This window comes from Notechis scutatus, chromosome 1 (genome assembly GCF_049901735.1).
Source record: "Notechis scutatus isolate UNSWTSFEM ecotype Mainland chromosome 1, rNotScu1.2, whole genome shotgun sequence".
Lineage (NCBI taxonomy): Eukaryota > Metazoa > Chordata > Lepidosauria > Squamata > Elapidae > Notechis > Notechis scutatus.
Genome location: NC_142009.1, coordinates 84,726,126 through 84,752,312, shown reverse-complemented (window position 1 = coordinate 84,752,312; position 26,187 = coordinate 84,726,126). Strand labels below are relative to the sequence as shown.

Here is a 26,187-nt window from a genome sequence, read left to right as displayed (position 1 = left end):
TTAGAGAGACAAACATGTGCTGGAAGAACCACAGAGAAGAGAATGGAATACACACACATATACACACACACAGTGATACCTGTGTCATCAATTGGAAATGTGAATTCAGTGACACTAACGCTTCTGCCGCTTATGACCTACTCACCAGGAGGCTGTAGATACAGGGCAAAGACTTGATTGCTTGTTCCTTCTTTTTAAAAAAATCTGCCTGCTTTTTTGACTAAGAGATGGTTAACCATGGGTCATTTCCTTCCTGGACTAACATCTGAATCTTTGAATCTTCTCTGTGTAGGGTGTAATCAGCTAGATCAGGGGTGGACAACTATGGCCTCTTTCCAACCTGTGAAGTTCAGTTCTCACTTATTCTCACTCACATGTTTTGAATATATTATTTTACTATAATAATCTGGTGAATGCTTATGATAATCAGAATAGTCAGAGGAAGTACTGTATAATGCTAAACATCAGCAAATAAGTTATTTTTAAGGGATGTCAAACTCGTGGCGTCACATGATATATCGCAACTTTTCCCCCCCTTCGCTAAACCGGGTGTGGGTGTGGCCAGTGCGTGATGCATCTGGCCCACGGACCACGAGTTTGACAGCCTTGTTCTATATAGATAGCCCTTAGTTAATGACTGCCTTGTTCAAAGACCATTCAAACTTATGATGGTGCTGAAAAAATAGAGTTATTAGCAGTCCTCAGCCTTACAGCTGTTGCAGTCATGTGATTGAAGTTTGGGTAATTGTCAACTGGAACACACAACTATTGCAGCGTCCTGTCGTCATGTACTGCTATTTTGTGCCTCTCAGAGTCAAAGAGAAGTTGGCGGGATGTCGCAAGGCATAGTCACATGAAGTTACGCTTAACAGTTGTGGGTGATCTGCTTAACGATCACAGCTAAACTGACGGCATACATCAGGTGCATTCACATGATGTTTTATTTAATGACTACATCATTTTACGACAGAGCTGCTGGTCCCAATTGTGGTTGTTAAGCGAGGACTACTTTTTGTTTATATTCTGAGACCTTCTAGAAACATCGCACTAACTAGGGATGGAAACAAGAATAAATGACAGAATGGAGAGAACTTCCGGTTGCAAGGCTTCGGCGGCGGCAGGAATCCGCGATCGTGCGCAGTTCCTGCTGCGCTCGCTGCTGAAGTGCCTCCAATCCAGCTGGGTTTGGAGGCTGTCGTTACCCCATAGAGGTAATGGAAGACAGAGGAGATCCGGGCAGGGGTCTGGGGATATCGCAACCCCTTTCCCCAGCCGGCTAGACTCCTTTTTCCTAAGGCGGTGGAGCGGCGGTCAGCAATGGCCGCCACAAAGAAACCTTCAGCCGGACAAGATCGCGCAGGAGGAAGTGTCAGAAAGTGAAGGTTCTTTGGCTGAACCGGGACTCTAAGATATATCTAAAAACCCTGGAACTAAAAAATTTTTTTTTTGAATGATATATTGTTTCCAAAGGAGACTGTGAAAGCGGTGAATGAAAGTGTTAAAAGGGAAAGTTCACTCTCCTTCCTTACGGAGATAGCAAATGGACATTGAAAAACCTGCTTTGGCACAGAAGGTAAAAATCAAAAGTTTTTTTTTTGCTATAAGTGGGAAGGGAGAGGTAAAAAAAAAAACTTATATTAAGATCTTGCTGGAGGAGACGGCTTGGAATTTATAAGATTAGAAATTAACTGCAATAAGACTTCAAAAATATATTTTGGAACTTTGTAATTGATATTGCCCCAGGAGGAGAAAGTGTGAAGAGAAGAAAGTGCTAAATGAAACATTTTGTGTTTGTTTGGATTGCTTGATGACTTTGGGACTTTTGGAACCTACTCTAAGATTAAAAACATTTGGGTAGTTTAAAAAAAAAGACGAAAAAAACTTACAATGGCATTATCTGTGGAAGAATTAAAAATGGAATTTGAAAAATTAAAAGAAGAGGAACAAGAAGGCAAGGGCTCTTTTGGATCTGTTTTTCATTTCTTAGAAATGGCGATTTCTACCTACCAGCAAATACAACAACAACAAGAAGAAGAAGCCATCTTTAATGGACAAATAACTTTAGCCAAGAAAGAAGGGAGGAAGAGGGGAAGGAAAATGGAGAATCTGAGACTCAAAAAAACAACCAAGAAAGAGAAAAATAAGGTGAAAAATCAATACAATGTCAGAAAGCAACAGAAAAGAGGAATACAACAGAGAGGGGAGGTTAAAAGGCGGAGGTTAAGAGAGGGGGGGTAAAAAGGCCAGATTGGATAAGAAAGGAAGGGAAAAAGGGAAAAGAAGTCATAAAGGCTTGAAACAAGATGGGAAAAAGCAAAATTTTTTTAGAGACAAAGGGTAAAGTATAATTAAAAAGAGATTCTGCAAAAATACACAAGATTGTATTGTAGTATTTGTATTTGAAATAGAAAATTGGAATATTATAAGATTTAATAAAATGTTAAAATATTAAAATGCTTAAGATTTAATGATAGATTTTAATATTTAATAAAATATTAAAGGGAATGTGTAAAATGTCCAAGATTTAATGATAGAGTTTAATTTGCTATTGTTTTAATGTCATTATAAACTTGTCATTTTCTTATTTTCTTATTTTAAAGGGTAGTATCTAAAATGTATTAAGCAGAATCAGAATGGAAATTATATATCTAACTATATTATAGGTTTGTTGTTTTCTTATTTTAAAATGTAGTATTTAGAGTGTACTAAGCAGAATTAGAATGGAAATTATGTATTATTTTAAATGTTAAATTTTGGGGAAAGATAGAAAGGCGTCATACTTCAATTAGTGATTACAGGAGAAATTTTGTGTTAAAGAGAAGAGATAAATAGATAATTGGAAAAGAACGGACAAAAGATACAAGTATAATGATTTAAATTAAGATGAAATAAATAAAATAGAATTAAGAGAGTGAAAAGAGGGGAGAAGTTATATAGAAAATATAGAATGGTAAATAAGATAAGTAATGGTATACAAGATGAGCATGAATTTGATTTAGGTCTGTACAAAAAGATGTAACCCAGGGTTAAGCCACTTTCCAAAAAGAAGTTTTATGTTTCTATGTTTTGTGTTTCTGTGTGTTTATGTTTGATTGAGAATTAATAAAACCTTGGAGGAATGTTAGAAGAGAATAATTGTAAACAAGTCAGATGAAAATATAAGTATAATGAATAAAAACATATAAAATAGATAAATATAGAAAAGAAATATAATTGAATAAAAGTAAAGGGAGAAATAATGAGAAATTTGAAAAAGATATGTATGTGTTTATATGGAAATGTGTTAATGCTGCATAAAACAATGTTTTATTTGCCTTGTTAAAATTTACAAGTAGCTTTCAGAAAAGAGGTTTTATGTTATGTTTTATGTTTTGTTTGTCTTTAAAAACTAATAAAATTTGTTTAAAAAAAAAGAATAAATGACAGAATGGCTAGCACAAGAGTTTTTATATTTTAATCCTGTTTTTCTTTTAAAAAAAACACCAAACATTCTTACATTTTGGATAATCAATTGATGGTCAGAAAGAAAAACTAAATTGTGAGCTTCCATAATATCTTATATTTAACCACTCTACTATGCTAGATTTCAAAAGAGAAGGGAAATAGAAAAATGTAATACTCTTATGATTGCTTATGCCGCCACAACCTTTTGGCACCTGTCCAAAAAAAAAAATACAGCCTTCATGTGGTTGAGGTGTTATGCTCTAGCAACTATCCAAACAGCATTAAAAATGACCGAAATACCGTTAAAATTGTTTTGTATTTTTAGCTAACGTGTGAAAGGGTTTTTGGTAAGATATGTAATATAATATGACTATAGCCTAGCCCCAGCCCCCTCTCAGAAATTGCCATATATATATGTATGTGTAGATGTATCAATAGAATCTCAATAATACCCTGGTTAGAAGATTGTGAAGTTTCAGAATCTTACAAATAAGTCCATGTCTCAGAGATGGTATTCAGCAGGTTCTGACTAGTTCTGGAAAACCAGTAGCGGAAATTTTGAGTAGTTGGAGAACCGGCAAATACCACCTCTGAATGGAGATTTTACAGTATCCTTCCCCTGCCACATCCACCAAGCCATGCCCACAGAACCGGTAATAAATTTTTTTGAATCCCACCACTGCCATGTCTTCCTCTCTCCCTACACTTCTTTCCTTTCTGGTCTTCTATAACTTTCTATAACTTTTTTGAGATGGTGATGGCTCTACCCTAGCACATAATAGCACCATAAAGAAAACAATGAATAAGGCCTTTTCTGATTCCCTAATATTCACCTGAGATTACGGAAATTGCTTCCCTCAAGTCGTGTTTGCGTTCCTTTGGTCATAAAATAGGCAACAGCACCATCCTGTGGTCTTTTTCTTTTCAGACTATGGGATTGCTAAGAATGTAAAACTTCCAAGAAAATTGAACATTGCTTAAGAATAAGCAATTGTTCCAGTTCAAGAAGCCACACCCACCCAGTCACATGGTCACGTCCACGTAGCCATGCCCACAGAACCAGTTGTTAAAAAATTTGAATCTTACCCCTAGAACCGGGGATATTTAGTTTAACAAAGGACTAGGGATGACATGAAAGCTGCCTTCTTCTAATGTTTGAGGGGCTGTCTCAGAGAAGGAGGGAGACAACTTATTCTCTAAAGCACCTGATGGCAAGAGAAGTAATGGATGGAAACTTACCAAAGAGAGATCCAATCTAGAATTAAGAATAAATTTGATGACAGTGAGAACAATTAATCAGTGGAACGGCTTGCCTTCAGAAATTGTAGAAACACCAACACTGGAGCTTTTAAAAAAGAGATTGAACAGCCATTTTCTGGAAGGATAGGGTCTCCCGCTCCAGCAGGGGGTTGGATAGAGGACCTCCAAGGTCCCTTCCAACTCTGTTATTCTGCTAAGGTCTACACTTTTCTTGACAAGGTTTTGAAAACAGATTTTCTTTACTTGCGTCCTAGGTCTAAGAGAGATGGATTGGCCCAAGGTCACACAAGATACAATGGAATTAGATCTCATGGTTTCTAAATCTAAGGGTGTACAAAATGTTTGGAGCTTGAAGTGGTCATTTCGATTTTACCAATAGAAAAGAACATAGTTTAATCAGACTTTCATTTGGGTCAACACCCCAAAAGATACTGTTTGATCCTCTATTCAGAACAAACACCAATTTCAGTGTTGTTTCAAGTGTTACAATCATCCCAAGTCCTGTGATTGGCGTGTTCTTTTGGGTATCTGAAGGACTGTTACAATTGAAGGGGTGGGGGAGGGATCTCATTTTTTGTGTGCATCCTGAAGTCCCATTTTTCCTTCTCTTCACCTTGCGTCACATCAGACTGGTTGCCATTCTTTTATGAATTCTTTTTATGAAGTTGGAAAATTGTTTCAAAACAGCCTTGTTTCCAGACATCGTGCTCATCAACTTAGTTAATAATATATTTCTCCTCTGCCTCCAAGTTCTGTGCTAGATTATTGGGCAATTGAATTCTTTCAATCAGGTATTGTCTATATCAGTGATCCCCAACCTTTTTTATGCCGCAGCCTGGTACCGGCATCAGCTGGGCGCCGCCATCTTTTTTTGATGAAAAAGTGCTTCCGGTGACGTCACCGGAAGCACTTTTTCATCAAAAAAAGATGGCGGCGCCCAGCAAACCAGCGGCCCGGTAGGACTTGTTCCACAGACCGGTACCGGTCCGCGGACTGGTGGTTGGGGACCCCTGGTCTATATGATGGCATTGTTAAGCTACTCCTATAGTGACTAACGGGACCTCCGTCCTGCTAGAGCCAAACCCAAGTAGGTGTTGCTTTACACAAAGCAGTAGATGAAGTTCAACAGTGTTGTCTTTTAAAAATGATATGTGTTTGGCTGAGCTTCTGAACAGTTTTTAAAAGTGAAAAAAGATCTACACTGGTTTGGTTGCTTTCGTATTATTTAGAAAGCGATTTTTTAATCCCACCTTTATTCTATATATATCAGGGGTCCCCAACCCGCAGCCCAGAAACCAGCCTGCACAAACAAGTGAAGCCCCATCCACAGGATGAGGCAGCACATGAAACAATGCCACTGGTCTGTGGAAAAAACCCTCTATGGAACCGGTCCCTGGTGACAAAAGGTTAGGGGCTGCTGCTTTAATTAACTCAAGGGAGAAAACATTATCTAATAATCCTTCCTCTTCCTATTTTCTTCACAACAATCCTGTGAGGTTGAGTTAGGCTAAGAGATTTTTTTAGAACCTTCACCTTGGCTAGTTTTTAAACTCTATTTACTGGGTGGTAAAGTAGCAGTTTGTCAGTATGAACTCATGTATTTTTAAGCTTTGGGATAAAAAAAAGAGGGAAGTTTCCTTGATTTGTGATTGCTTTCTCTAGGTGTGAAATGTTTTGTGTTGTTCTGCAAAATAAAAGCCAGCCAAAACGGAATATACCAGATCTCAGGGCAAAGGGGAATAATGCATTGTCCTGCCCTAAATATGGTGGGAAAAAGATCTGTTCTAACAGGAGTGAAAAACTAAGGCATTACCAAATTATAACTCACAGCAGCCTCAGATGGTTGTCAATGGTAAAGTATGTTGACAGCTTTATTCCTCAACCTCTGGAAAATTACAGTAACATATCTATCCTTTTATCAACATAATTCTCTGCAAAGGACCTATCAGGGAGATTCTATTTATTCCTTCCTATTCATATAGCATAGTTTAGTAATTAGAAAAGACCTGTGTACACCTCATGAGCAAATCAGTGCTCATGCTAAGCACCCAGCTTCCAAATGCATGAAGGTATTTCAATGAGCAACCTAATGAGCATTGAACTGAAGTGATTAGTGGGCCACCATGGAGGCATCATTAATCTTTAAAGGCTGTCACATTCACATAGCAGAGACGGTTTTATTTATAAAGATAGTTTTTATTTTTCATGTAGACAAACAAATATTTAAGTATTTACAATTATATACATTTCTAGGCAACTTTACCTAGTAATGAAAATGAAATGGTACAGGACAACACTATTTCAGCAGCTATCAGGACAAGTGTGGTTATAAAAACTTCTCCTATTTATATATTTAATCTTTTAATCAGATGAAATTCAGTTAATAAAAATTTGGCATTGCAAATACATTAAATATCATTTGCTTATTATAGATTGTACTGTAAAAACTCTGAAAGGCATTTTATAAAGGCATGAAGTTAGAGGCCATATAAAAACTTTAAAAAATAATTTGGGGGTAGCAACGGTAACATTTAATTAAAATCCACTGTTAGTCTATTTGCTAAGTCAGGGTTGTCATGTTCAATTCCCATGTAAACCTAGTAGTTTAAAAATTCTGTTGAACATCCTTCTAAAAAGGGGAGAGGAAGACATCTGAAAAAAAATTTAAAATTGATTTTAAAAATATCACTGCATTTTTTAAATTAGACCACAACTTTCACATTCACTCCTCTTCTGAACCTATAAGCAAAATATGATACCCGAGCTAAAATTTATGTCAGGAAAATTATAGCCTCCGTAAATTCTGTTTGCTTTTTTTGCTACAAGGAAGAGGTCCTAGTCTGAAAGACGTTTTTACAGGCTTTCCAATGATGCAATCCGTGGCACTATGGTAGCTGCACAAGCACTTTGTGCAAAAGTCAAAACCACAGCTTTCTCGGACACACGTTGCCCTTTGCAGATGGGAATCGTATTTTGCAGGGGAACCACAGCGATGGCAAACTTTCAGACTTTCAGTATTTTTCAAAGTCTTTGCAACCTAAAAACAAAACAAAACACATAATCCAGCATGTATTTTTGAAGTTGTTTTTTTTAACCAATTTCCTAGAATAAACCATATGGAACATGTTTAGAAAATTCTAAGATAGGTTCACTCTGTCCTTGTTTAATGACCAATCTGTTTGTGATTTTCTCAATAGGTAAAATGACTCCTAACCAACATGTGATTGAGAAAGATGCTGTAAAGATCACTGGTTGTTGCCATCTCATCCAGATGAAGTTCTCTTGTACAACGCCTTGTGCCTGATTTATTTTCCCTCCATCACAAGATAGAGATTGCCTAAATAGGCTATAGCTTCCAGAGTTGCTTTTCTTTGTAACATAGCATTTTCTTAAGCCCTAACTTCAAGCTAATAAGCTCAGTTCTGTGACCTTAAATTAGTTGATTAAGTCTCTAGCCAGCTGGCACTGCAGCTTCAAACTGACCAGATGATAATCAGTTTCACACTGAAAGCTTTTGTTGTCAGACACGTGAAATTTGGCTGTATATACTCCACTGAGCTCTGGAGGTGCAGTAGTTAAAATGTAGTATTGCAGGCAAAATTCTGCCCGCATTCTGAGTTCTATCCTGACAGAGGTCAAGATTGATTCACCCTTCCATCCTTCTGAGATCAGTAAAATGAGGATCCAGATTGTTGAGGGTAATATGCAAATACTGCTTCTACATTGTAAACACCCAGGGACTGCTCTAAAGCATTATGGGGCAGTTATATAAGTCTAAATGCTATTGCTATTGGTTGGGGAATGATTTTTTATTACTGTCTTATTTACAAATGGTCACTAGCTATGGTAGTCCCTAAAATTGGAGTATTGTACCAATAATTTACCATTGTAAAATGTAATTACTGCTCAGCTCCCAGGGACTCTGGGAAATTTACAAATTGTTTAAAACATTAAAATTAAGAATTGGGGCAACTTCTTGTCCACGTTGCCAATGATTTGATTGAATCATTCAAACTAAGTTTATCACTTTTCATTGTGACATGTTAATCAGTGTATATCAAAGGTTCCCAAACTTTGTGATACTAAAACTCCCTGCTATGAGCGTGCCCAAAGGCATAGTCAAATTTTTCTCCTGCCTTTGAGTTTGCTTATGCTCCAAAAGATTCTTCAGCTCAGTCTGACAATCTTAATAAGTGGTTTCCTGTACTTTCAGTATATATTAAATCAAGATTAAAATATTTGTATTTTATATTACCTCAGAAAATTGTGAATGCCGGCTGAAAGAAGAGCTCTGATTTTTCTGGGCGTTTGCTTTCATTCGGGATGTTTTTTTAGAAAAGTTGATTTGTGTCGATGCTACTTTCTGAATATACGTTAATGGTTCACGATGGAGAGCATACTCCCGTGTATCAGACTGTTTGGCAGCTACTGTGTTGCTATTCTGTGGAGAAAAGAAAATTTTAATAAACCATTAGTAAATCATTAAACAATGATTTGCTTCTGTCTGAAAATACAGTAACTCATTACTATACTTGCACATAACATGTTTTCATCTCTCCATATACTGCATAGTAAATAAGCCTTTCAGAAATGACTGGGGAATTGAACATTTAACTAATATTTTTTTTCCTTTACAATCCCCAACTTGATTCCCTCTGGAGAAAAGTCTGTTTGTCATAAAACTAACCTATGTTATAGAATTTAAAGTGGTTTCTTAGTTTAGCCTTTTTACCCACTCGACCTCAAACCAGTCATAGTTTGGGACCACATATTGGATGATATTGTCTACCCATTACACCTTCAGGCAGACATTCAGTATAAACAGTAATGTTTGGAGAAAGCAATTCTCCAGGAAGATCTCCCTGATGGCTCTTTTGGCAAATTTATTTTCTTGCACATCATTTTTCAGTTTAAAAAAATATTTACATACAAAAATTAAATTTTTGTGATACATTGTTCTTTATATTATTTTAACCACTTCTACTGTTTAGAAACAGAAACTGAATGTTACAGCTACATCCTGCTGTATGATTTACAGGGATTTGGTTTATAAAAATTCAGGTCTCTGTGATAAACATTGAGAAGCTCTAGACTTACCAAACTGAGTTTTAGTGCTTCGTTATACATCTGGAAAGCCCACTTGTCACTAAGAAGAATTTTCTTCCATGTAATGCTAACTTTAGCCATGCTGTTGTGGAAAGAAAACGCATAGTTAAAATCAGGCAGCATTCTAATTATTACTTAACAGAAACCATAGAAACATCCAATATACATATAGCATAAATATAAGCGTTTGTTTGTTTGTTTTTTTAAAAAAACAGTCCTTTACTGCTTTCAGTGAACTTGCTTCCTTAAAGATATAGAAAAGTATCAACTAGAGCAGTGCTGTCAAACTTCCGGCCTGTAGGCCAGATGCATCACGCACCAATGTCTGGTTTAACAAAGGGGAAAAGTCCCACTATGTCACATGATGTGGATTTGACACCCCTGAACTAGAGCAATGTAGACACTGGAAAACTCTTCATCCTTTTCTGAAATGGGTCTCCATTTCATTAAACATGTAGAAAAGAAAAATGATAAATATTTTCATTGCTTAACCTTTAGGAATGCATTTTCTTTTGCCCCAACAATGACTTTGTGAGTTATATCTAAAGCTCATCCTAGTATATTTGCAAATGTCAGAATTCTCTTCAGTACTGTAGCGCTAATGCTATAACTAGAAAAAAAATAGTTATTTTATGTGAGCATACAGCCCATGTCTTGTTCCATTTATGAAATACATTTTTGATATAGCTTCAGTCTTCTTGTGAAATATTTTCACGTAATGAAAACTAGCATTTTGCCCAAGAAAGCATATCATGGGCTTTAAGAAAATCTTTAAATTTAATACAGTATAGGTTAACCTGTATTTATTTTGCCAAGGGAAAACACAACATTGTGAACTTACTTTATCAAGTCTTTATGGTTAAGGTGTATTAAGATGTTTGCTAACAGATGTCTGAATTTCCCATGAAATAATTCTCCAATAATATCTAGCTTATCTAATCCCATTTTTTTGCCAATCAGATTCACAAATTCCATTTTCCTTGAAGCCATTTTATCTAAGACAAGGGCCCATGACTTTGGATTCCGTTTGCTAGCTTTTTTCAAAGTTGAGCAGACAAGTTCTTCAAAATGGAGGACTGGTAGTAAATTCTTTCTTGGACTGAAACTATGATTTGGTATATTGTTGATATTCCCTGCTAATAGCACACTGTCATCATTATCATTGGGTTTGTGCTGAATACCCAACAAAGAGGAATAGCCACTGTCTTCGTTTTCATTGTCAATTTCATTGGCACTTTCAATATGGCCCCATGATACTTTTTTGTTTTCTTTATTATGCATATGCTTTTCTCCACTTTTGAGGTTGAAATTCTTGGGACTTCCATGATGCAGGTCACCATAGAACAGCTTTTCTTTGGTACAGCCTTTGCATTTTTCACTGTAACTCTCAGAGCAAGGCTCTTCTGGTGTTGCTTCTGTTCCAGTTAGTTTTAATGGTAAAGATCCACAGTAAACATGGGTATAATTAAAATCGCGTTTCATTTTCAGTGGTTAGGGTAGCTTTTCAAATGTTCCCTGAAATTAAGAAATATATATTAGTCCAAATCATTATTTTAAACTAGAGAATGGTTGAAAGTAAAGAACAGGTTTTTTTTTAAACAAAATCAACAAATTGTTGCCTTCATTTTGATAATTCTTGATTATTTTGTTGATAATTGTAAATAGAAATGTGGCATTCTATAGAAAGGGTTAATATAAGGGGCAAGGTATTTGGCTTCTGACAAAACAGTAATCATAATGTTTTATTCTGCATATATGCAACTTAGTAAGATATCCATACAGACCAATTCAACAGAACTCAAATTAAAGATGGCAATAAATATGGTATGTTTATCACAAATTTGATTAGAGGAACCCAAGTTACACAATGTTGGTATATAATAACCTATTAAGTAGTTAATAAATCATATCTACTTAAGGATTGTGAGTTTTCCAAGCCATTCTGTAGCAGTGGTTTTCCTGCATTGGCAAGGTGTTAGCAAATCACATCTGCTTAAGGACTCTGAATTTGGTCAGCCATTTTTCAGACTCTAACAGTGGTTTTCCTGTATGGGCAAAATTGAATAGTCTTTGATCTATTTTTTTTTTTAATCAGAACACATGGCACTAGCTTTGTCTAACATTTTCCAATTGTTCTTGTGCTAAAAACTGCTTCAGTAAAGGTTAGTACTCAACTTTCTTTTATCTCAAAATACAAACTTTTTTCTAGGAAGCTAGCAATGCAATTTAGATATCTTTTTCCATAGAGCTGGATTTGGCAGACTCCAACTAAGCATGAATAACTCTCATTCACATTACAATTTTTTTCTCCCTTCTGTTTCCCGGGTTGTATAGATGTGGAGGTTACACAAGGGAGGAAAAATTACCTTACCCCAATCTGCTAATGGAAGTCATTCCAGAAGTATTTTAATAGGCTCTACACATTTCATTCAGTGAATTTGAAAAAGGATCAATTGCAGGTATTATTTATGGATAGTATAATGCAGTCATCAGGATATGCTCTTTGGTTCTAACCTACTTATAGTGCCTTCATCTATGTGAGACAATGAAGTCTGTCTGTTTCAGAACCATTTTTGAAACTGCCTGAATTGCACAACTGCTGCATGGCAACAGCTATTTAAAGACATGTGCTTTGGGTGAATACCTTATTAATCAATGGGGATGAGAAGAATACTCAGATTTCTATAAGCTCAAGGAGTTAAAAGAAAATGGGGAGCCATAAAGGTAATTTCAAAGGTATTATTTTATTATTAAGGGATTATTGATAAGGGAACCAGGAAGGACAGCACAAGAGGCCACACACCAACCCTCTCTTTTTGCTTGGCCTGGTGGGATTAATTTTTGTTCTCCCTCCCAAAATTTTCAAAGCTTCCAGCTTGACAGAAAAGATCCCTTTAAATGCAGAGGACGAACTGGAGGGCGGGAGTTCTTTCTGCCCCTGCTAAGTTTTTTGCTCGGGGCCTTTCAAAATCTAGCTTCTCTACCCCACCCCACCCCCACCCGCCCGGTTTCTTTTAGGAAAGTGCTCAATCAAGGTCGGGCTGGTGGTGGAAGGAAAGCTCAGTGGCCGCAGAAGTCACGCCAACTGCCCTTGCCATCCAATCTGGCTTACTGGCGCGCTCCAGCAAAAAGCGAGGGAGCTCTCAAACCCGCCCTGAGCTCTTTAGAAATGGAGCCCGCCGGGCGCGCTTGACTCCGCGAGGCGGCTTCCAAGAAAGAGATTTGGGAGGGGGCGGGAGAGAGAAAGAAGGAACCGTCCCACAACCGGATCCAAGTCGTTCCCCCCTCCCATCGCAAAGGGGCACCCATTTTTTTTGCCCTCAGGGATGCATTTTTGGAAAGGAAAAAAAAAAGAGACAATTGGGGGCATTGGGGTGGAGAAAATGATCGCCCACCCCCAGAATGGTTTTTTTTACCCGGTGCAGTAGATCAAGGATATGCTGGGGAGTGATGCAGGTTTTCCTGCAGGCACCCCCGGCCAAGACGCGGGAGGAAGCCGATAGGCTTGTTCCGCTGGCGGGACTTTCTGCCCGAGTCAGTTTCTCAATCCGTGGCGATTGAGGCGGGAGGGTTGTGGGTTTTTTTTTTTTTTATCGCTGCAGTCCCGTATTCCTTCTCTTCCCCCACCCCGCAGAACTGAGTACCCCTTATCGGCCAGTCCATTCATTCGAGTCTCGTGGTCGTGGGGATCGGAGCCGAGCTTGCTTTATGAGCAATCCGCTTAGGGCCGCATCATGGAACAAGAGCCACGGTTCTCCCGCAAAATAAGCATCCAAAAAGCCCCGGTACCTGAAGTAGCTGGTTTTCTAGCCGGCAAAAAGCGCTGCTTCCTTTCGCGCTTTCTTTCTTTTTTCCCCCCCTCCCCAGTCAGTCAGCCTCCGTCTGCTCTGGGTGGAATCTCCTTTCCGGGCACTTTTAAAAGGTTTAAATCTGGTATCCAAAACCCGAAGAGCCAATTAGGAGGAGCTCTAGCCAAAGCCGGCAGCCAATCAACGAGAAGCGAGTGGCGGCGGCCAATGCCGGTTCGCGAGGTGTGCCTTGCCGTTGAAAGGGACTCCCTCTCTCCCCGCCCCCCTCCCATTTCTGCCCGCCAGCCTTCAGCTCCAGCCAAGGGATTTAAAAGACTGAGCGCGCGCGCGGGGAAAGGGGGAGGGGGAAAAAAAAGAGGCCGGCTAGCGCGCGCTCCTGCCCTCTCTTGGGCGTGGTGGTGGGTGGTGTAGATTTAAGGCACCGCCAGAGCGCGGGAGATGCTGCGGCGCTTGCCCAGGAGTGCGACAAGGCTCGCGCGCTCTCCCTCTGTTCGGGGACGTTCTATTGGACGTGGCCCTTTGGGTGTCTCGTGCCCATCCCCCGGGTTCCTGAGACGACGAGCGCGGGGACGGGATGTGGCTACAGGGCGCGAAGGGGAAAAAAAAAAGAGAGAGAGAGAGAGCCTGTGGCCGGATTGTTAAGGCACCGATCCCATCTCTTTTCGGTCTTGTTTTTTTTTTTTTTTTTTAAACTGGCCGTTAAGGGGGAAACTCGTTTATTCGGGCCGCCGCGATTCTTAGCACGTTTTCTAAAGTAACTCAACTTGGATGCAAGTTGGTCCTTTTTTAATTTTAATGTGGTAAGATGGAGCTACAGTCTATTCCGAATGGCACCTGATTTGGAAAGTATTCCCTGTAATATTCGAGGACCCCGTCCTATATATTTTACCCTAAACTTCCAAGAAAATTAATGCTTTTTTAAAAAAAAAAATTCGGGACGCAAGCTATGGTCATCCAAACAAAGCATTGGACCGATAGAAAGTTCCTTGACCCTCCCCACAGTGACCCTGCGTTATCTTACTGTTTGCCAGTATTATTTGAGGAATCATGCTTTCTCATTCAATTAAGTAGGCACGATTTGTGACTTAAGTACAAGAGTCTTCAAACTTGGCAAGTTTAAGGCTTGTGGACTTCAACTCCCAGAATTCCTGAGCAAACATGACTGGAGGAGGAATTCTGGGAGTTGAAGTCCACAAGTCTTAAAGCTGTCAAGTTTGAAGACCCCTGCTTTAGAATGATGCACTTATTTCCCACAATTATTTACATCCTTCAAAGGAAGGGCATTGATCAGAAATGACCCTTTCACAGTAACAAGCGCACACGTAAAAAACTTCAAGATAGGATTCCCTTTGTTTTTACATTATATATTTTAAAAATCCAAGGCGATTTAAGAGCCCATGTAGAATATGTTATCAATGAAGAAATCCCATCATATTTAGTAAAGTTAAACATATATCCCTGAACTATGCTTCAACTTTTCATTAAAATTTCTTTGGAGATGACCTGGCAATATCATTAAGAGAGCTAATGCGTATGTAAAGGGATATAATCCTCTTTATTTTTGGTAGGGTAGTGCTACAGTTAAATGTCTAATGGGAGAGGTTGCTGGGAAGCGTTTGATCTTTTACAAGTAAGCTGTTTTCATCATTTACACTGTCCTGTTTATTTTTTTTGTTCAAAAACAGGAGACAAAGTAAGACAATAAATAGAAGCATGAATGCAAACCTGAATCTGCCTCTGAATAAAGGTTGCATAGTCAAGGAATTTTTTCTGTTTTAATATTCAGAAAAATCCAATTCTCAAAAGACAATTCTCAATGTAATTTATTTCAAGTAAAAATTGTTACAAAATATACATTCCTTATCATTTACACAGGGACTCCTTTTCTTAACATAGACTTTGACTTGCCTTTCACAAGTATATGTGACTACCTAAATGGAAAAGGAGACCTGAGAGCAAAATTCATTACTAGCACTAATGATGTTACCTAACTTGGGTAATGAAACATTTGTAGGAAAATGTTTCTGCCCACAAGGTCAGGAAGCACCTCAGAGTGTTTCCCCTCAAATGGAAAAAGAATTTGGAAAAAACGTTGCTGCTACTCAGGAGCACCCTTTTAAAAGATTTTAAAAAATGAAAGCCGCTAGATCTGTAAAGTCCTGGATTCCCCCATCTTTGATGAAACACAGACAAAATCTATTATATGTAAGATAAGGAACCCCACCTATAATTATTAGCAAACAGTAAATTCTTAAGGGAAATGATTTCAATCAGGCTGACTGAGTGCAGTTTTGAACATGGACATGTCCAAAAAATAAGGTTCGAACTTTGCCCGATATATCCAAAGTAGTCTGGATAATTCACTTATATCCATCAATTTCTACCCTTTTCATTTATGTACTCATGCAACATTGCAAAGACTTAATTAGATCAAGACCTGGTTAAAATCTGGTTATTTCCATCAAGTACAGGAGGGTATGCTGTGTTTGAAAATGTTAATTTGGCAGACAAGGTCTATGTTCATTTTTTGTACAATTTTGATACTATATTTAGTTTACTATTTGAAAGCTTACTGGTGTTTCTTACTGTTACTTGCCCAGAGCCATCTAGAATGGACTGCCTAGAAATAAAACAAATACATAAACACTTCAACTGCACAGTTGACTATGAGCAAGTACTTGAAAACTGGCATATTCTCAGTTTTCCCACTTCTCACCATTATCCAAGTATGGAAGCTATAACCCAGTTTTTAGAATTTGGCTTCTTGGTTGTGTTAGTGATTTGGGTTATTGTTTCTTGGCTGCCTGAATTTTTAATGTTTATAATGTTCGCTATTGTTTTTGTTCTATTTTAATTCTGTTAACCAGAATTATAGATTCGCTGGAGTTACTCATTGAGATGGGCAGCTGTATAAATTAAATAAATAAATATATTTAACACAATGTTTCTACCTGAAACATTGATGCTTTTTCACAACAGTAATAACTTTCATGCCATTCAGAGTCACTGGAAATTAGGCAGCATATACATTTAATATACACATCAAAATCCTTCAAAAACAAAATAGAAAACAGACAAACTTAGCCATTTAGTCTCAGCATGCTTTTAGCCTTGCCCATTTGACTTCTGCTTGTTGCTCTAGGTGCCAGTATGCTTCTGGATGCAATTTAAAGTGCTACCGTAGTTATCACCTATAAAACCCTACATGGCATGGGCCTGGTTGTTTGAGAGAGTGCCTATTTCTTGTGGTTTCTGCCCAGTCAGTAAGATACAACAGAGTGGGCAAGCTCCAGGTCCCTTTGATCACTGTCATTTTTTAGGACCTGGGAAGCATAGCTTCTCTTGTAACACCTGTTCTGTGGAATTATTTCCCCCTAAGCTATGGACAGCTTGTATCATGGCATTTAGGAATGCCTTAAATACCTGACTTCTCCCAGGCCATGGGGTAGGGTGCATTCAACCCCCTTGTTAGAGGTAATCAGTATTTGTTGTTTGGGTGTTAAGCAGCACCAAAATAAATTGATATATGGGATTGTAAATCAATTCTGTGCAAGCAAACATATGCAGTGAACTAGTTTGAAAGCACTTTCCTACCTATGGTCTAGGATTTGATGAAGGTCATTTTGGTCTGCTTGCATCATTTTCTGAAATAACTTCCATTAACACCTCATATTCACTGTATCTTCTTAGAGACTCTATCATTTCATCTAGCAGTTCTTCTCCCAGCATGAATCTTTGGATGTGATGTACTGACTTGCCTATTCTATGGTCAGTAACCCGATCCTGGGAAAAATTGTAAGTTCTGATTTTCTCTGATCTTCCTTTGGTCCCAATCTAAACAGGGGAAAAAATTAATCAGTAAAGTTTTTACATGTCTGGAAAGTTTAGTATTTAGGAAATGTTCCCAATCCAACAAAATGTGTGCATTTGTGTATCCATGAAAAAAGTAAATCATCAATATATACAGCCCTTTATAAAGTGAATATAAGCAAAAACTACACAAAACATAAATACACTGTTCTGAAGAGCTTCCAGTCTAAACTGCTCAAGAAAGGGACAGGAAATCTGGAGGAAGGTTAGTGAACTTTTGTTAAATTTACCCATAGAGGGCAATTATTTTAAGCATGACACACTTGCATAATACCTCTTGTACATATCTCCATCTAAACATGCTTTTTCTCAATCAGGGAGAAATGTTGAATAAAGTGGATAGGAAAAGAGAAAAAAGTAAAGAATTCAAGACAAAACAATTTAAACAATTATCCTCCCTCAAAATGTCTTGGGCCACAATTTTCATAATTACCCAGCTTCTTGGCTGGAAATTTTGAAAGACCAACAAACAGAGGGCACCAATTTGGCAGAATGCTGTTCTACATAACCACATCTTCTTTCCTCCTACCAATGCTCAGTAACATTCAGGATTCACACTGCGTCACTTGTATTTCAACTATATCCAAATTATAATCCAGGTCTTTTCAACATGAGCTGGTTTAGCCAACACCACAAAAAATGGCTTGTTAACAAAGCAGTCTGCTGGTGTCTGCTATTTAGATCATGCTCACTGAGGTTCTTTGACAAGGTACAGCAAATAAATCATGGAAGGTATTGTCAACTATTTTTATTTCTTTTATGATGTTAGCAAAAACAGTTTTTCTCACCAGTTCTGATTTTTCTTTGTAACTGAGGCTTCAGTGAAACAATGTGTATCAGGGCACTGCTGATTTGCTTTCAGAAAAATCTGGTAGTGCCAGGTGCAAGGAACCAGAATGACACAATGAGCTGAATCTACAAGAATCTCCCTAGGCTAACTGCAATCTCTTGAGAACAACCAGACAAGCACTTCAGATAGATAGATAGATAGATAGATAGATAGATAGATAGATAGATAGATAGATAGATAGATAGATAGATAGATAGATAGATAGATAGATAGATGTTTGGGGGAGGGAGGGTGGTCAAGTTTCCATTGCTTTCTCTTCTGCAAAGACTCCAAGCTAGCCAGTCTTAACTCCATCCCTCACCCCAGCTGCAAATTCAGCCATAGTTATTACAGCAGAACATCCTTAGATCTGAAGAACAATGCAGCACATTTTACCTGAATCTTTCTGGCAGTATGTATCTTTGCTGTTTGTTCTTCAAGTTTGATGCTATATAGTTTAGCATGAAGAAGCTCCATAGCTTTTTCTTTATTTCTAATTTGAGATCTTTCTTGTTGACATTCAGATACTATACCTACAACAGAGGAGATGTAGAAGTTAGGCAAAAACAAAACAAAAACAAAAACAGAAGCATGTAAAGTACAACAATGTATGTTATATGTTAAGATATAATTAGTACAGAAGACTATTTCGCATTTTTAGTTAAATGATACAACTGAATTATTATGCTCTATTTTTAAATTTAAGAATAGGATGCCAGAATTTGGAAACAAATATGCTATTGAACTGTAGCAAAATCAGCACAAGTCTTGACTGGAATGACAAATTTTGTTATATATTTTTATATATGTGCTTTATATTCTACCAGAAGCCAATGATCTTTTTATGGTTTTTTTTTGTAAGTTTGTATGCAGTGAAAGATATAATGTACTATACATCATTAGTTCTAAGAAAATGAATATAGTAGTAGAGGTACAAGTAAAAAAAGAGAAAGTTTGAAAGAGATTATTGAGGGAAGGCTGCAAATAAAATGTACTGGACTGCATTGTTAGCAATGTATAATCTCATTTCACATAATATATGTATAGTATGTATGCAAAATTAGCATTCTCTAATTTATACATTACATCATCCTTTCCAAAGCAAGAACATTTTTCATATTTTTTTTTTTCTTCAGTGTTCCCCGGTCTTAACTGGAACACTGAAAAAACAGACTCCAGGTCATGTACTTCCACAACTTCAGAGTGAGAATTCACTAGAGCTTATCTTGGTTGGTTAGCTTCCTGATCTTACGCTACAGTGCTGAAATTTTCTATATCCCATAACATCCTCAGCCCAAATTGTAGACAACACTTATAGCTAAGATTTTCTATAAAGCATGTATCTTTTTACTGAGCATCATCATATAAAACATGAGACCGTTTAAAAAAAAAGTCCACTCATTTGAAAGTCATGTTCCAATACCTGAGGGAATATGAACTATCCGTACGGCACTATCAGTAGTATTCACATGCTGGCCACCGGCTCCACTGGCTCTTTTAGTTTCAATACATAAGTCTTTAGGATTAATTGTGAGAGTTATCTAGAACAGGAAAGAGACACTTTGCTTATTCTCTAACAGACTATTTGCAAATCATCCCAAATTCAATAAAATTTATAAATTATTTATGCTGTAAGATTTTGTGATTTTATTAATGCTGCTAATTAGTCTTCATGTTCTAAATAGGTAGGAAAAAAGTGTTATTGAATGGAATTCTCTTATCTGAATGCAGAAGGTTGGTCCAAATACTTATAGTAACTGCCTACCTCACTTGGCTGTGGTAATATTGCTACAGTCGTTGTGCTGGTATGAATGCGGCCTTGCTTCTCAGTCTTTGGCACGCGTTGAACACGGTGTACTCCTCCTTCAAACTTCAATTGTCCATATGCTTCAAGGCCTTTTATACTGGCAGATGCATGTCTTAAACCACCTTGATTAAAAAAAAACAATAAAAGCAATCACAAAGTATACGTCTCTAGAAAAAAAATTATTCAAAAGTTCAGAAACACAAAAAGAGTGCCTGCTTGCCTGTCTATCTACCTATCGTGTGTGTTCATAAGTGTCTTCTGTTGAGCTATGATCCACCTAATTGCAGTTTATTGGAGGTCTATATCTTACAATGGTGTGCAGGGCATGCAGATGTAGGCATTCATGAAGAAAGAATAGTTTTTTCATGTAGGTTTATGTGTCCCATTTGCATGTGTCCCATTTGCCTGACCTCTGACATACAATGGCCTTACATGGATCTAGTATTTTGTTTATTTCCCTTATTGTATTTTTATTGTGCTGTGTTTGTGTTGTACTTATATTGTGAGCTACCTGGAGAAAGGCAGTGTCAAAGTAAAATAAAAATATGCCACTACATGAGATACCTCTAGAATTCTTAAGACTCTTAAGCTCTCTAAAACAACCGCACTGAAATAATATGATTCTCCATCTTAGGGGAGGATACTGAAGATGAGAATCTTCACCCTCTGTTACATACTATAGAGTTTGGAAATTTCTTTTGTAATCTCAAGACAACTCGCTGATAGGACTGGAAGTACATGCCAGAATTTCAAAAGGTTACTTGCCTATAACACTGGAAGCATATGTCAGCGTATCAAAAGTCCAATTTTTATATGCCGCATACTGTTGATACATATCAAACATCTCAGCAGTGAACAACATTGCTTCCAGCCCTCCAACTCCAGAAGTCACTTCTATGACAAGATCATTTTTGTCAGTTTCCGCTGAAGGAATCAAAAGTGATACTATCTGAAATACATAAAAATACCTTTTTATTTAAGTAAAATTTCCTTCAGCAAGGAATGCTGCCTGGAATGGGCTGAAATAAAAAGAGTATAGTACACATATTTTAAACATTATGTAATGTATTAAAATTGTTAAAAATATTTTTCCCTAATTCCAATGGATACATCTACCATAAAGTTGGTTAGTCTTAGTTGACAAATTAATTTAGACGACTTAAGTGTACATAAGATTCAACATCAAATTGCTACCAATTCACTGAAACTGTAGAATGGTAATGAAACATCTTCAAGAAACCAACTAAGCTCGGAAAGCATCAATAACGGTTCACTCCTAAACCATACATATTCTCTTTTATTAATAACAAAAATTCTTCCAGATTCATGGGATTCCTCCCTGAAACTAAATCCTGAAAAGAACCAAAATTCAGCAGTGGGGGGCCGGGAGCAGGGGGGGTGGGGCAGACATGAAATGGGGCAGCAGAGGAAGACTGCCAAATAATAGCATTTGACAGTACATTATCAAAATAGAAGTTAGTTAGTCTTGTATTTAAATGTCATGCTTCAGTAAGTGATTTACCTGATGTCTCAATTCTTCTATCTCTTCCTCACAGGAAATAATTTCCTTTTCTGCAAGCTTCCGCAAGTCTTCATTTTCATCTAGAATAGGATTGCACACTATTATCATAATAGTATTAATCTTTTTTCTCTGGTTCATACTTTCTTTCCTGTCTCTTGGCTATTTAGTATTTTTAACTCTTCTCCTATTCAGATATCAACCACAAATATTAAAGGTATACATCTAGTCCTCGACTTAACTACTCATTTAGTGACAGTTCAAACTTACAGTGCCATTGAAAAAAGTGACTTATGACCATTTTTCATGCTTACGACCATTGCAGCATTCCCCATGATCATGTGATCAAAATTTGGAAGCTTGGCAACTGGCATTATTTTAAGCCAGATTCACAACCACATTACTAACTTAACAACTGCAGTGATTCACTTAAAAACACTGACAAGAAAGGTTATAAAACTCTCTTAACTGTGTTGCTTAACAATGGAAATTTTGGGCTCAACTGTGGTCATAAATCCAGGATTACCTGTAATAAACTAACATTTAATTCAGAAACCTGGCCAAGGCATTCTGTCTCAGGTTACCATCTGCTTTTAAAACAAAATTTAAATTTAGAGTGAACCAGACCAAATGTTTATGTTTATTCACTGCTAGTGAGTCTGGTTACCGTTTATTTACCATTTTGGAGTTATATTTATTGCACGCTTTCTTTAAATTGCTGATAAAGCAGTATAACAATTCAATATTTTCAAACATTTGGAACTAGGGCACTAAATATCTCAGAGCAGGGAAGCTAGAAATCACTACATAAAAACATACAAGTCTTGAGTTTCATAGGAAGATGCGTCTTTTTTTATTGAATGATGGAACTGAATTTGGTGGTTAGCACATTATAACTAGATAAAGAAAAATGATGATCCAGCCCCTTGCGGCGAAAGATGAAATAGGAAGATCATGTCAGGGAACAGAATAACGGAGTTGGAAGGGACCTTGTAGGTCATCCAGCCCGATCCCCTGCTCAAGCAGGAGACCCTATACCATTTCTGACAGGTAGCAAGCAGTCCAGTCTTTTCTTGAAAGCTCCCACAACTTCTGAAGGCTAAGCTCTTCCACTGGTTGATTGTTGCCACTGTCAGAAAAATTCTCATTTTTCGGTTGAATCTCTCCTTTATGTAGGGACTGAGTCAACACTAATTTGATAGCACATAAACCGTCAACCCTGAGTGGACTTGAAAAATACTAAGCCCAGCAGCACTTTATATTATTTATAATATATTTATATTGTATGTATATATATAATTTATATATTTACAGAGCCCTCACATCCTGGACATAAACTGTTTCAACTCCTACCCTCAAAACGACGCTATAGAGCACTGCACACCAGAACAACTAGACACAAGGACAGTTTTTCCCTGAACGCCATCACTCTGCTAAACAAATAATTCCCACAACACTGTCCAACTATTTACTAAGTCGGCATTACTATTACTATTAAGCCTCCCATCCTTCCTTTCACCCATCTCCTCCCACTTATGACTGTATGACTGTAACCTTGTTGCTTGTATCCTAAGGATTTTTACTGACTGTTTCCTGTATGATTTGATTGCTTATTATACCCTATGACTATTAAGTGTTTGTACCTTATGATTCTTGACTCTTGACTAATGTATCCTTTCTTTAATGTACACTGAGAGCATTTGCACCAAGACCTTGTATGTCCAATCACATTTGGCCAATTCAATTCAATTTATTCTATTCTATATCCTATCCTATTCTATGCAAATCGGGATGTTTGCAGAAAGGAAAGCTTATTCCATTCAGTTGGGAAACACTAGTTCCCTAACAGATTGGTCTGATCCAGCTTCAGTCTTCCTAATCAGAAGATTGGCCCAAGTGGCAGCTCCAATGTGACAGAACGTGTCCTCAATAACAGGTAAGCTGACCACTTTGGAACCCCGCAGGCGAGTCCTTACTTTATACAAACACTTTTGAGAGCACCAATATATTTTATCAGACATATATATATATATATATCTCAATATAGAATATTGCATTAGAATAGACCACTGAGAAATAAACCATCCTGGGGAGGGGTGGAGAAGAGCAAGATCTGCCCTCAAAGACCACTGAAGACTAAGACTTAATGACTATCAAGTGTTGTATGTTATGATTCTTGATTCTTAACGAATGTACTTTTTCTTTATGTATACTGAGAGTATTGACACCAAGACAAATTCCTTGTGTGTCCAACCACATTTGGCCAATAAAGTATTCTATTCTATTCTATTCTATTCTATTCTATTCTATTCTATTCTATTCTATTCTATTCGGAAACTTCAACTTCAGAATCGGGCTGCGCGAATACGCTAGTAGTGTGGCGCAATGGTTAGAGTGCAAGCACAGTTCGCCAGTTCGAATCCGTTCAGGGACCCTGGCAGGCGGGCTGGTTGCTGTCACCCAGCGCAAGGGTCTCCAACCTTGGCTACTTTAAGACTTGTGGACTTCAACTCCCAGAATTCTTCAAAGCTGGCTGAGGAAATCTGGGAGTTGAAGTCCACAAGTCTTAAAGTGGCCAAGGTTGGAGACCCCGATTCCCAGCGCGCACCGTCCTCTTCCAATCCAACCATCCGGCAGCGGTCCGTCAGGCGGAGACCGTCTCACCTTCTCGCGCCAGCCGCTCCGTCTCGCGCAGCTCCTCTTCTTTGTCTCCCAAGAGGCGAATCCGCGCCGCCAACGCCGAACGGAAGCCTCCGGGCTGCTCTTCCGGCTGGCAGTGCTGATCCAAGAAACGCCGAAGCGCCGGTCTGGCGAACAACTCCCGCAAATCCGGCTGGCTGCTGAGCCAACGTCGCGGCAGGATTTGGCCGCCCCATCGCGAACGAGCGGCAGGCGCCGAGGGAAAAGAAACGGCGAACTTCCGCCAGGCCGCTCGACTCCGGCCGAAGCACCACCACATGCCAGGATCAAACTCAGCGTCAAAGTTCCGCTTCCCGTCCCCGTCGCTTGGAGCAATGACTATCGAAAGTCGCCGCTCTTTCCTCCGCTCTCGCTGATAGATACCAAGAAATGCGAAACAAATGAGGACGAGAGTTAGTTCAGGTTGTAGTTCGCGTTTCTATGCGGGGCACTGTCATATCACAAAAGAGGGAACATCTGCCCTTTAGAATAGAATAGAGCTGGAAGGGACCTCGGAGGTCTTCTAGTCCAGCCCTCTGCTCAAGCAGGAGAACCTATACAATCTCAGACAATGCCAGTTGCCAAGCTTCCAAATGTTGATCATGGGGATGCTGCAACGGTCATAAGCATGAAAAATGTGACTGTCCAGTCTCTTCTTAAAAACCTCCAGTGATGGAGCGCCCATTATTTCTGGAGGCAAGCTGTTCCACTGGTTAATTCTCCTCACTGTTAGGAAGTTTCTCCTTAATTCCAGGTTGCTTCTCTCTTTGGTTAGTTTCCAACCATTGTTTGTTGCCCTGCCCTCTGGTGCTTTGTAGAATAATTTGACCTCCTCTTCTTTGTGGCAGCTCCTCAAATCTGGAATACTGCTATCATGTCGCCCCTACCCCCAAATCTTCTTAAGGAAAGAATGGGGTTGAAGAAGAGCTGAAGAAGCTTCTTGGTTGAGAAGTGAAACGTCACTGAAGGCTTTTAAGAAGAGATTGGACTGCCATTCGTCAGAAATGGTGTAGAGTCTCCTGCTTGGGGGGGGCGGGGGTTGGACTAGATGACCTAAAAGGTCCCTTCCAACTCTCTTAATCTGTCTGTCTTCAAAGATGTTTTTTTTTTCCCGCTTGTGAACATGAAGTATAATGTTTGGGTGATATCACCATCTCTCTTTGTCAATTTATTTAAGAATCTGAGAGAGAGCGAGCGCTAGGGCCAGGCTAATTGGTCCTCGATGGCGTTCACGGTTCGAAGAACTACGACAAATGCCGAAAATTGCCGAAGGTAGTTCCGAAGCTTGACTAGCTTCCTATGGTTAGTTCGGCAATGATCGGAAATGCGCTGGTTTTAGCCGGGCTCGGATGGGTCGGAAGCGAGATGAATGCCGAAGCTACGTGGCGTGTGGGGGACTATTGAATTAGACTACTAGAGCTTTATTTAGTTTTTTCCACAACTGCGCTTAGGCATCCCTGTTTGCTGGTCTTTCAGAAAGTCACAAAATCTCACAAAATCCAAACTATTTCAGAGAACTTTCCCTGATGAGACTGCTGCTGCCAACTCTACTTGTATAGATCTTATCTGGACTTATATGGCATGGTTTTCATTTTCATATTGTTGCAGTTGTGTTAATCTTATCATGGATATTTCAACTTGTGTTGGTGCTGTGTAAGCCAGGGAAAGTCAGTCTTTCTTTCTTTCTTTCTTTCTTTCTTTCTTTCTTTCTTTCTTTCTTTCTTTCTTTCTTTCTTTCTTTCTTTCTTTCTTTCTTTCTTTCTTTCTTTCTTTCTTTCTTTCTTTCTTTTTCTTTCTTTCTTTCTTTCTTTCTTTCTTTCTTTCTTTCTTTTTATATTTATATTTATATTTATATATTTAAGGC

The 26,187-nt window shown here is 38.3% G+C and overlaps 2 protein-coding genes across 3 annotated transcripts; both read right to left on the bottom strand.

The window, feature by feature from the left end:
* Nucleotides 1-6,879: 6,879 nt before the first annotated feature.
* FBXO5 (F-box protein 5) lies at nt 6,880-11,292 on the bottom strand. Its single transcript, XM_026680309.2, has 4 exons — nt 10,652-11,292; nt 9,802-9,892; nt 8,960-9,145; nt 6,880-7,741 (listed from the first exon to the last, which is right to left on the bottom strand). Exons 1-4 carry the CDS (start codon nt 11,290-11,292, stop codon nt 7,490-7,492), a joined length of 1,170 nt encoding a protein of 389 aa, XP_026536094.2. The 3' UTR covers nt 6,880-7,489.
* MTRF1L (mitochondrial translation release factor 1 like) lies at nt 11,219-24,686 on the bottom strand. 2 transcript variants are annotated; one of them, XM_087969886.1, is made up of 7 exons: nt 24,309-24,663; nt 21,648-21,727; nt 20,891-21,074; nt 20,084-20,247; nt 19,742-19,859; nt 18,715-18,851; nt 11,219-11,325 (listed from the first exon to the last, which is right to left on the bottom strand). In XM_087969886.1, the coding sequence occupies exons 1-7, from the start codon at nt 24,601-24,603 to the stop codon at nt 11,302-11,304; spliced, it is 1,002 nt and encodes a 333-aa protein (XP_087826012.1). In that variant the 5' UTR covers nt 24,604-24,663; the 3' UTR covers nt 11,219-11,301. The 2 variants fall into 2 exon arrangements, with proteins under 2 accessions (XP_087826012.1, XP_026536091.1); XM_026680306.2 differs by lacking the exon at nt 11,219-11,325 and adding an exon at nt 15,425-17,453 and having other exon boundaries at nt 24,309-24,686.
* Nucleotides 24,687-26,187: the final 1,501 nt, after the last annotated feature.